The following is a 12,675-nucleotide window of genomic DNA, read 5'->3' as shown; positions in this document are numbered from 1 at the left end:
GCAAGTGAACACGCGGAGGTAGACATATTGAACCCCAGGTCGGGGATGTTACCATGGAAACTAGGAGTGAACGGACGCATTGTACAGAAAAGTATCTGCTAATGTACAAGAAATGTATGCGCTGTGAGAGTGTGCGTGTGTTGCATCTAGTATTCATCGGTTAGAAATTCGAAAACTTGAGAGACGGGATGTGTATGCGTTGCAAGAGAGCACCGGTAAGTAAACAGGTTCAACCCCGCGCCTATCTGATGGTATAGAGGAGTATAGATGGACCTTATCCCACTTCTCTAAAAAATGTATAGGTCTGTAGAGAGTGACTCATATGTTATGCACTGAGGGAGCTTCAGTAGGGGGTTGCATAGTACCTTAACATAGGACCAGGACTAAAGAAGTTTACGGTGGTAGATGTTGTAAAGTTAATAGTGCATGATATTTGCAAAGATACGCAGTAACTTAGTATTGGTCACAAAACTAACAATTGGAATAGAAGCCAAAACAGATCTCCCGGTTAAGCACCCAAGAGTACGTGCGCTTTGAAATTTCAATATCAAAAGTGACCAATATCCAAAATAGTGTTGTGTGACTTACACCCATCAAACATAACAATGTAATAAGCATTATAAAAAGCACATGAAATTAATCTCCTCATTGAGCCTCTTTGGAGACAAGGAACTCAAGCGGTCAATCCAGAAGGATTCTCTTTGGTCCATCCTTTTCTGAAAATTCTCGTGGATATCTCTTTTAATTACCACTTCCAAAATCACAAATCGGATCTGAGCCAGGTTGTGTTTTCTGTCATACCAATGTCTGGCCACAGCTGAGTTGGGGTTATTGTTCCTTATACAAGACCTGTGCTCATTCCATCTTGTTTTAGCTACCCTTAAGGTCTGGCCCACATAGTATAAAGCACACGGGCACTTAATAGCATAAATCACGTTGTAAGAGTCACATGTTGCAAAACTCTTGAGTCTAATTGTCTCTCCCGTGTGGGGGTGCTTCACTGATTCACCTCTCATAACGTATCCGCAGTTGCTACAGTTCAAACAAGGGAATGTCCCAATCCGTTCCATGATTCTCTTCTTAAGTGTTGGTTTAGTTTGAACCAGCCTATCCTTAAGATTCTGACTTCGCTGATAGGCGAATGTAGGAACTTCTTTAAAGAAATGTTCCACTTGTTGATCGCATAGTAGTGTGTTCCAGTGCTTTTTGATAATACACTTAATACGATTGCTCTGTTGTGAATATTTAGACACAAAGACAAGCGGTGGAGCCTCGTCTTGTTCAGTTTTCACTTTCAATAGGTCTTCTCTGTTCTGGGTAGCTACCCTTGCTTGTGCTCCATTTACTTCTTCTTCTGAGTATCCTCTATCCAGAACGTTTTGCCCATTTCCCTGATAGCTATGTTATAGTCCTCTGGATCACTTACCAATCTCTTTACTCTAAGCATCTGGCTGTATGGGAGATTTTTAATGAGACTCGGTTGGTGGAAGCTGAGACTTTGTAGCAAATTATTGCGGTCTGTAGGTTTGCGAAAGACGTTGGTCTGGTATCCCATATTAGTAATCTTGATATCTACATCCAAAAAATGAATATTAGCTTGTGAGTATTCATACGTAAATTGGATTCTTGCATCTTTACTGTTCAGATATACGAAAAAATTCAATAATTCCTCCTCTGTGTCTCTCCATACACCAAAAATATCATTGATGTACCTAATCCATAAACACAACTTGGGGTACCATTGTTCTTTCTGTAATATGTGTTCTGACTCAAATTTATGCATGAATGAGTTCGCAAAAGATGGAGCCATGGTGGCCCCCATGGCTGTACCAGCTACTTGAAGGTAATATCGGTCTTTGTACCGAAAGTAAGAGTTATTACTTAAACATTCGAGTAAGGCCATTATAAATTCTTTTTGTGCTGGTATCTCTTCTGCCTTAAGCAGCATCCATTCTACGGTCTCACTACCCTGATCGAGGTGTAGAGACTCTTTACATCTATGGTAAAACAAATGTTGTTAGAATCAAATGGTGTCGAATTCAAGAGTTGTAAGAAATGTGTTGAGTCCTTAATATATGTATTGGTTTTTTAGATGAGTGGTTGTAGAAAATAATCCACATATTTGCCAAGGGGTTCCAATATACTGTTCATCCCTGCAACGATGGGTCTCCCAGGGGGTCTAATTGGGTCTTTATGCACCTTCGGTAGGGTGTAGAAGTGTGGTATTCGGGGATGTAGATTGGTCAAGAATTTCTTCGTGTGGTGATTAATCCACTCTAGCTCTTCCGCCTTGTCGAGCAGTATTTTTAAGTTCTCTCGTATCTCTGGTGTAGGATCCTTTGTTAAACGTGCTTAAGTGTTGACATCACTCAATTGTCTCTCACATTCTTCTTCATAATCCGTAGTATTGAGCAATACCAGACCTCCTCCTTTGTCCGCAGACCTTATTGTGATGGATGTAGCTCCATATAAATCCCGTATCAATTTTAACTCATGGGGCTTCGTATTGCGTGTAGAATGGCCTTTAAATCGTATCTTTTCAAAATCCCTTGTCACCTGTTTCTGGAAAATTTCTATTGAAGGTATGCTGATCGGTGGAACAAAGGTGCTTTTGCCTCTAAACTCTTTTAGTTCTTCTTCTTCAATAGTTTGTTCATGATCCAGCTCACTGAAAAATACTTTTAGTTTCATCTTTCTAATTAATTTGTAAAGCTCTATTTTTGATTCAAACAGTGTGCTGCCATATGTCGGTACAAAACTCAGGCCTTTTTGCAATGTTTCTGTTTCTTTGGTAGTCAGTGTTCTGGCAGAAAAGTTCATCACTATATTTTCTTTTGTTGAAGTCTCGTGTTGGGTTTCCCTTTTTGTCTTTCTCCTCCCCCTTCTCGTTCTCTTCTTCCTTTGTCTAAAAAAGATGCCGGTCTACCTCTCGGTGGTGTCTCTGATGCTCTCGGTGATCCAGAAGTACTTGACGTGTTCTCTTCTCTGTTTGCAGGTTCTCTTTCCGTATCTGTCCCTGAACTCGATGTCTCACTTGAATTTGTAGGCTTGGGTTTCCTTAGTGGGGGACCATATTTATCCATCCAATTATAGACTTCGTCTTTGAGATAGTCATATGTATCTCTCTTGAATTTACGGATTTTTTTGGTTTCTAATTCTGTTTTATATTCTGCCAGTTTATCATTGAGTTCTTGGAGAATAACATCCACGTCTTCCCTGTTTAATGTGGTTACCAAAGCCTCTTCAATGTGATGTTGTCACATAGCTCCCTGGTCACGTGGAGAGGAACACGGGGCCGCAGGAAGGGGAGGGATAGGATATGACGTGTGTGACGCAGTTCCTGAGTAGGAGGATAGGAATAAAGATGTGTTAAGTGAAGACTCTGCGTCTTTCCGTTATTTTGAATGTGAGCTGCGCGCATAGCGATCTTTTCACATCTCGACACTCAATCTCTTGGATTTCTTCATTGAGATCATATATATCTTTTGCCAATTCCTGTATAGTAAGCAATATGAGGTCTAAAGAGCATTTGTTAAGTATGGCTTCCCATTTCTTCACGAAGATTTTACTTTCTTTACACAATGTTGGACGCAATTGAATACGTAACCCTCTTGGGATCCGTTGGCTTTTGTGATATCTCCCTAATGTTATTGCGTGTAACTTTCGGTTGATCTCTTTCCGAATTAAATACTCTAAATATTCACGACAGAGGCCGTGATTGGGGTCGGGGACTTCGCATTCAACAGCTGAAGCGTGAGAGAGCAGTGCCTGCGAAGGTATCGCGACATGAGAGGCAGTGAATGAAACCATTTTGCGGAAACACGAGCGCTAACAGCATGACCCCGGAAGCGCCGCGCGCCAGACTCGGAGGAAACCTTCGGCGTCAAGTGCACAGTATTCGTGCTACTGCGCCTGCGCACAATATCCATTACGCATCAGCGCGCTCCTCCTCTGCCGCGCGCTCCTAAAACGTGACACGGATTAGCCGATTGACGTGGGCCCGCGCATGTCTCTGCGCCCGCGCATGTCTCTGCGCCTGCGCAGAATAACCCTTTCCCGATCCACGCCCACATCTGCCGCGTGCTCCTACGACGTGGACATGGATCAGCCGACTGACGTGAGCCTGCGCATAGCCCTGCGCGTGCGCACAATATCCATACATTTTAGCGTCTAGGGCGTGAACACGGTCTGTGCATGTCCCTGCGCGTGCGCAGAATTTCCCATACACATCACGCGCATCTCCTCTGCCGCGCGTGCCTAGGACGTAAACACTGTTCAGCCGAAAGATGGGCCCCCAGCACGTACGTCTGCGCGTGCGCACAACATCCATACACTTTACCGTCTAGGTCGTGAACACGGTCTGCGCATGCGCACAATTTCCCATACACATCCCGCGCATCTCCTCTGCCGCGCGTGCCTAGGACGTAAACACTGTTCAGCCGAAAGACGGGGCCCCAGCACGTACGTTTGCGCGTGCGCACAACATCCATACACTTTAGCGTCTAGGGCGTGAACAGTAATCGCCCAGCTCACGCGGACGAACGTGGAGCACTGCGCGTGCGCATAATATCCCTACACTTTATCGCCTGGGGCGTGAGCACCAATCGCCCGAGAGGCGTAGATGAGCGCATGCGCCGAACATGACGTTCCATCCATTGGACATGCGCACACAGAGCCGCCGTGCACCCAGCGACTCTCTGTGATTTCTTACGTGCGAAGCCACACAACAGCTGAGCTCTGTGTCTGCTGATTTCATGCTTCTCTTTATTTCCATCTCTGGGGACGTGTGTGGGTGAGCAGAGCCTGCCCGCAAGTCCACACTCCAGAGCAGCACCAGTGCCCTGCACCCCAGAAACCGAGCCCCCTGCACCCCTCGTACTCTGACCCGTGCCCGCTGCAGCCCTCGCGCCACCTCATTGCCGCCAGAGAGGGTCTGTGCAGTGTAGCCTGAGTGTGTGAGAGCCTGGCCGCCTGAGTGGGACCCCTGCACCTTCATCAGGACCCCCGCACCTTCATCAGGACCCTCGCACCTTCATCAGGACCCTCGCACCTTCATCAGGACTCCTGCACCTTCATCAGGACCCCTCCACCTTCATCAGGACCCCTGCACCTTCATCAGGACTCCTGCACCTTCACCAGGACCCCCGCACCTTCATCAGGACTCCTGCACCTTCATCAGGACCCCTCCACCTTCATCAGGACCCCTTCACCTTCATCAGGACTCCTGCACCTTCACCAGGACCCCCGCACCTTCATCAGGACCCCCGCACCTTCACCAGGACCCCTGCACCTTCACCAGGACCCCTGCACCTTCACCAGGACCCCACACCTTCATCAGGACCCCTGCACCTTCATCAGGACCCCTGCACCTTCATCAGGACTCCCGCACCTTCACCAGGACCCCTACACGTTCATCAGGACCCCCGCACCTTCATCAGGACACCCGCACCTTCATCAGGACACCCGCACCTTCATCAGGACCCTAGCCATGAAGAGCCGGAAGCAGCCCTCCCCGCAGCACCCCCACCAGGTGAGCGGTAACCCGGGCGCCCTGGCTGCGCGCCCCATTGCCCTCTTCCCTCTGCCTGCTTTCTAACGCCTGCTGTGCACCTTCCTTCCTTTCCAGGAGCCGGCCACCTTCCGGGACGTGGCGGCCTGCTTCTCCGAGGAGGAGTGGCAGCTGCTGCAGTGCTGGCAGAAGGAGCTCTACCGCAGCGTGATGAAGGAGATCCACCAGGTCCTGATGTCTCTGGGTAACGCGCACCTCCTGCTTGCTTGGCTTTCCAGTGGATATTACTAGTGCACACACAGCAGGAAGTTCCATGCGAGGCAAGGCGTGGGCTCCATGAACCCTGCAGCCTGCCTTCATTTGCATAGCCCAGCCCACCACTCTCCGCTGTGCAGCGGCCACATTCAGGGCACTCGTCAGCATCAAAAACCAGCACAGTGCATTTTGATGTACCCTCTTGTAATAGTGTTTTACAGTGTAGATAGTGGACTGAATATAATTTTATAATTTGCCATTAGCTTGACAGGCGAGCACTTCACCTTATTGGTATCTTTCAGTAAAAGCACTGCTCCAGATAAGATTTTGAAGTGGGGTTATTTTACTCGCAACTTTTTAAATTTAAGAATAATGTAATTTTTTTATTGGGTAAAAAAGCAAGTCCTGTTTCCATTGGTAGTATTTAATAAGCAAATAGAAATGTTTCAACTGTATAACAGATTTTAAAAAAATATATCTGCACCATGTTATTTGTGCACATTAAAAGATGCATTTTTACATCTTCTGATTAGGCAATCATAATAGTAACGCTTCTTCCTGTGGCTCTACCTGTACTGTTGGTCCAAACATATCCATGTAGATGCTTGGATGAAATTAAGAGGGCATGCTCTGTCTCTGTTTCCAATTTATCTTGGTAGTATTTTTAATCCCCATTTTTTGGCAATATTTGCCTATTTTTAGGGAGTAAAAGTGGCAGGTACACGTACTTTTGAATCTGGGTTGGGGCGTGGTAGGTTTGCACTGGAAGGAGTGCCTTGTCCTCTTGAATAGAACTGCTGTACGACCTTGTGTTCACTGCCAATGACGTGTTTGTATTTACAATTGAATACACGTGACCCCTGACATGCTTTATTGGGAAACTCATTTAGCAGTGTCCAGTTAAGTGCAGAAGGTAGGGTGGTCTCATCCAACACCCCCTCATAGGTGTGCCATTTTGCAGTCTGAAGCTCCCCTTGCAGTCCTCCGTCCAGCTTCTTATCAGCAGCATGCTTTCACGGGCACAAGGGGGCTGCCTTCCTATTTCCTGTTTATATGTCGTGCGGAATTACTTAAGGGTTACTTTGGGAACTTAAACTCCGTCTTTGGAACGTGCACTCACCCAGGCATCCAGAGCAAAGTGTTCTTGCAACTATCGTTTTCCCTTTTCATTCTTTGTTCCCTGTAAGCCCCTGGTTTATACAAAACATGACACAAAGCACACAAATAACATTCAAATCAAACTCCCCCACAGCACGCCATTGGAACAACTGATTGTATACACCTGCATTCTGATTAATTCCCACTCTGTCATCATATATAAATATTCACTCACACTAATCGATCCCACAGGCCCCATACACATCCTTTGAAGCCCTTTCTCCCCTCAATCACACACCCACCCCACCTTTTATCCACCTCATTTACCGCCCTGTAGTGCACAACCCCAACTTCCACACTGACTGACTTCATAACTAAGAACCACAGCTCCTCTTGCATCAATATCTACCATAGCGACTTCAACCCTAGTAGTTCCATCCATAGAGCAACCCCATACAGGTACAGCCTTAGCACCACTCCTACCGCCCGCCTCCCCAAACACCAATCTCTCACTTCTCTTCAACAATTGGAACAACATCACCACACAAGCACTCCACGAAATTGCCCCCTCAAAACACAAAACCCCACAGTCGCCACTATCAAACATGGTTCTACAGCTCCCTCTTCCTTATACAGCAGGAAACCAGACACCTAGAAAGAGCCTGGCAAAATAATCCATGCCACCACCACCAGAACACCATTCAAACACGGTTGCAATAAATACAAAACAGCCATATGCAATGCCAAAGGCACCCATTACCTCCAAGAACTCCAGTCATACACAGATACTATTCAACATGGTCACATCCTTCTCCAAGCCACCATCCACATCCCCACCCAAAGAATTATGCAACTCCATCATAGACTACTTGAGGGTTCAAAATTTAAGATTCAATGAGCAGGAGTTAAACCAGCTCCTGGGTGTCGGACATCACCCAATAGGCAGGAGCTACCGCTGGGGGACCAGGAGTGAGTACCCAGCACACCGCAAATCTAACGTCCACATGATATGTACACTTTAACTTTTTATATGATTGATGTTAATGTCACATATGCTTATTTGTAAGGCAACACTTGGCTTGGGGAGCCACAAGTAGCTCCTGGTAGCTGTTAGTTTTAAGCTAACCAGGTTCTCCGAAGCTAGAATCAGGAGCTAAATATCTCCCATCTCCCCTCAATTTCGAACCCTGCTACTTCAACTATGAAAATGCATAATAGGCAAGCCCTCCCTCTCCTGCACTCCCAAGTATACCAATACATGGGACACCTTCCACCCTATTGACGCAGACACCTCCAGCAACCTTGCAGCTAAAAAGCCCTGCACACTTCTAGATGATGCAGGCGCACTTCAAACCTGCCCCAAGTATGGCATCGAGGGTGGCTCAGGGCTCCTGGTCCTCCTTGACCTCTCGGGCTGCATTCAATACTGTCTGCCACTGTATCCTTCTCTCCCTCCTTGCTGACAGGATGGGATTCTGCGGCACTGTCCTGAATTGGTTTACCCCCTACCTCTCGGACAGACACCAAGCTGTCAAGATGCACTATTTGCGTTTTAACTGACTCCAGGTGTCCTGGGGAGTCCCCCAAGGCTCCATCTTGTCGCCAATCCCTTTTAACCTTAATGCAGAGCCTCTGGTCACTCTCTTCAAAGATCCCAATATAGCCTTCCAACAATACGCGGACAATACTCAGTTGTACATGAGAGTAAATAGCGCTCAGGACATAATTTGTCTTTGCGATTACCTAGCCATTATCCAGTCCTGGATGTCCACTACCTACCTCAAACTAAACCCATTGAAGACTAAATTCGTCCTCATCGGTCCACCCACTAAAAAAACAACTTGACCAACAATGGCTCAATGATATGCTCCTGGAAGGATTTGATCCACAACTCTCATACTCAAATCCTTAGGCTTCACCATTGATAGCAGCCTGTCCTTCCACAAACACACAGCCAAGAATGCCCAAACGGCATGGCTCAGAATATCTACCCTTAGAAAAATCAAACCTTCATCCTGCCACAGGACTTCCAGACCATGGGCAGGCCCTTATGGTCTTGCGCGTTGATGGGGAAAATGTCCTCCTCAGGGGGTTCCCAGCTGCTCACTTGGCTCCCCTAAAAGCAGTCCACCATGCTGCAGCACGTCGAATTACGGGTGCATGGACTTTTGACAGAAACACGCCCCTCCTACACAAACTACATTGGCTTCCTCTGTAGGCCAGGATACTGTATCATCTACAAAGCAGTCACGAGTAGCACTCCAGCGTACCTGGTGGCTAAGCTCCACATATCTGGTGGCACAGTAATTCGACCAACTAGCTTGAATCACAACTCATCTGCAAAGAGAAGACATGCAAAAGAATTCTTCTCTTGTCAAAAACCCACCCTCAGGAACTCTCTCTCGGTGTCTGGGCGGAATGCCCACCACGCCCCCAATTCTCCAATTTCGCAAATCTTTAAAAATGTGGCTTTTTCAACACCTGACCAAAGAATAATTCCTTGCACAGATGCACAGATCTCAACTCACAGTACTGTGCCACTATTAAAACATGCCAGCCCATATGCTAGCTGCCCACAAACTGTACAGCGCTCCGCTGCTCTCGAACTAGGTCAGCGCTTTAAATAATAAAGCAGCATCCAGTTGCATCAGCACCCTCGCTCAACATCCCCTCCTGTCTCTGACATAGCACCATCCCTGTTGCTCTCAAAACGGCAAAACGACCCGCCTCAAAATAAAATTGCGCTCTACAGCCCTATCACTATCCTGCCATACCTTGCCAGAATCGTGGAACGATACACTACCCAACTGCACCTGCATATCTCCACAAACAACCTACTCAACCCTTTCCAATTTGGCTTTCAACCTGGGCACAGCATGAAGACCGCTGCACTTCACATCCACAATATCACTAACAAAGGACATACAGCACTACTCATCGACCTCTCTGCAGCCTTGGACCCTATGGGCCACACCATTCTCCCAGGCATCCTGCAAGGGCATTGCATACCGCAATCAACTCACAAATATATTTCAGAGGTTGAAGACAGATGCACAAGATGTGGACAATGCTAGGCAGACTTTACGCTTGTAACTTGGGGATGTTGTGGCGTGCTAGAGGAAGGAGTTGGGCAAAAGGGTGGTGTGGTATGAACGCTTCTTTATTAAACAAGAAGCAAAAAGGCGTAACTCTCCCTATTCCAAAGGGTATTCCCAACCTAACTAAGGAAAACATTGGTGCTGTCAGTATGGTTGTCCAAATTAAAATGTCTTGTACTCTGTCCAAAACCACTTAACTCTAGCCCTGCCACTATATATACAGACAACATAAAGAGAGCCAGGAGAATGACTCCCTGCCCCGGGTTCCAGTGAATCCACCTTGGTGATTGTGTTTAAACATCTTTACTAAGAGTTCATGTCCCACAAAGATAGGATAGATGGAGGATGACTCCCTCCTCCTGGTTCCTTGCTTAAGTGCCTTGACGATATATTTGGCAACCATTGCCCTCATTTATGAGTCAACTTTTTTCTTATTAAGCCTTGCACTTCTTTACCAGCTTCAGTTCTGACTTCTGAGTTAATAAACTGTGGGACCTAACCAAGAGAATGCCTCCCCACTCCTGGTTCGCTTGGATATCTGGTAACCGCTCTTATTAAGCCTTGAGCTTCTCTCCAGGCTTCTCTCACATTTAGTTTAAATGTTCCACATGCTCCTGGTTTCTGTGGTTCAATGATACTTTGACAAACTTTGTAACAGGCACCGGGACGAGGGAGATCACTCTCGGGGTTTACTTCACTTTTATTGATTTTACCACATTCAATGAGACAAAGGAGATTACTCCTGAGACTTTTGTTATCTTTACAACAGTTACTGAGACAAAGGAGACCCCTGTGATGGGGGAGATCCCTCTTGAGGCTTTGATCAGTGTTTTTTTCTTTCTTTATTGTACTGGTTTATTTTAAATTGTATATAAAAACATATTAAAGCAACATTTTGTAATTGTAATGTAAAGGGTTATTTATAGCTTGCTTAATACCCAGAGTTTTCTAAGCGCTGACCCGGGGATCGAATCTGTGTTGCTCAGCATCGTCTTTCTTCCAAGGCGAGCGCGTTGCCCTTGAGCTATCCTCTTGAGACATAATCAAATCGAAATCTTGTCATAACACTATAATCAATTTATACAAAACTCAGTGATTATAAAGCAGAAATAAAAGAATCCTTCCATTAAAATGCCATTTCACTCCAGTGTTTCGATCAGTTTCAACTTAAAAAGGAAACCATTTTAATAGCACAACAGGTTGACTGGAAAGAATGCTTCCCCAAAACTTTGTTTAGGAATCACTCCTAATAGACCTACTCAATGAAAAATGGTATTCTCAAATCCTTCTCAAATCCTGAAGATGACAACAGTCGATGAAAACTTGTGTTTTAAGGACTTGTTTTCCCTTTCACAATATCTACATATAGGACTAGCAACTTGTCCTCTGTAAAGTGAGTCCCTTTACGTCAATAATAATTAATCCACAGAGCCCAAAAAAGTGAAGCACGAGATATAAGAAAAACAAACTTTTATTATAACTGCCAAGGCAGGGAAACATCTACGAGACATTCAAACTGAATTAGTGAAAATGCCAGGTTATGTAGCAGTTTCAGAAAGGAAAAGACAACAACTGTCTTGTCTCTGACTTTATTCGCTGGGGCTTAGCTGTTTACAAACTTCGTTCTTTTTCAATGGCACAAGTGTGTGTGTGTGTATGTATATGTATGTATATATATATATATATATATATATATATATATACACGCACACTAGGCAACAACACAGAAACAAGCATTGGGGATTTGCACTCCAAAATGGTTCTCCGTGTAATGTGGACAAGTAAATTCACCAAAAATGCTTCTTGTTGCTCTTTAAAAAATTCAAGTTTTATTAAAGCTTCACATTAGACAGAATAAAAAGTTAAAAAACCTACTGGTTGCTTGCTCACGTGTGGCTCACTAGGTGTACTGATCACCTTATATCACAAAACGAAAGTGGAGCTGCAGAAACTCTGTGGTTCCAATGGACATGGTCCCTTCTCACTGTCGAGGAGTGTGTTGACATGGAATGAGGCTGAAACGGTATTGTAAAGCACGGCAACCATTTGTCAACATTGGCTGCCAGTCACAAACGCTTGTAAATAAGCCGGCCTATGAGTTTAAATGAGCAAAGTGCTCAATTACACCGTGAATTAAAACATTGTTTTAGAATAGAGAAAAAAAAGCCGCTAAAGGAACGTGCTGGTTTCTCTATTGTGTAATTTGGTTTAGCACATTTCTCTATAGTTCCCGTTTATATGCTTATTAATGTAACTCCTCGACAACGTGGGCCACGTCCACCTGGTCCATTGTAACACTATATTCGTCAAATTGATGTGCCAAGATAAAGCTGCCAACCTTCAAACAATGAGTAAACAAATAAATGAACACTCGTGAAGCCAAACTGTAAGTGTGTGCACAAAACAAAGAGCAAACCCCTTCACAAACTATACTAAGACAACCCCTAGTGTAAATAATAGGGTAATAGTCAAGGAACAAAAGTCAATTATATACAAACACATTTGCTAAATGCGAGACACAGAATGTAAAATACACAATTGCCAAGGGAGAGGAGTTCTTCTCAAGGACTAAAACAACCTAGTAACACTGCAGGATAGTTTAACCAAAGTGTTGAACATGAATAGCAATACGTAATAGGACCAAGCATATAATAAAGCTGGTCGCCAAAGTGCAGAGTGCTTGAGGTCTAACTGCATAATGCACTCATATCAGCA

The 12,675-nt window shown here is 45.2% G+C and overlaps 1 protein-coding gene across 2 annotated transcripts in view; it reads left to right on the top strand.

Annotated features, from left to right (window-relative positions):
* The first annotated feature begins 4,692 nt into the window (after positions 1–4,692).
* The window catches only part of LOC138580079 (zinc finger protein 354C-like), a 153,324-nt gene continuing 145,341 nt past the window's right edge, over positions 4,693–12,675 (top strand). The window contains exons 1-2 of one of the 2 annotated variants that reach the window (XM_069650340.1): positions 4,693–5,530; positions 5,627–5,753. In XM_069650340.1, the coding sequence (XP_069506441.1) occupies positions 5,489–5,530; positions 5,627–5,753 (169 nt within the window). In that variant the 5' untranslated portion in view covers positions 4,693–5,488. The remainder of the gene's footprint in view (positions 5,531–5,626; positions 5,754–12,675) is intronic. The other variant, XM_069650341.1, reaches the window with a different exon arrangement.

The sequence above is a fragment of the Ambystoma mexicanum genome, chromosome 3p, assembly GCF_040938575.1.
Source record: "Ambystoma mexicanum isolate Mex_15411 chromosome 3p, UKY_AmexF1_1, whole genome shotgun sequence".
Taxonomy (NCBI): Eukaryota; Metazoa; Chordata; class Amphibia; order Caudata; family Ambystomatidae; genus Ambystoma; species Ambystoma mexicanum.
The sequence above is the reverse complement of the archived record's forward strand: the minus strand, read 5'-3'. Positions and strand labels throughout refer to the sequence as shown.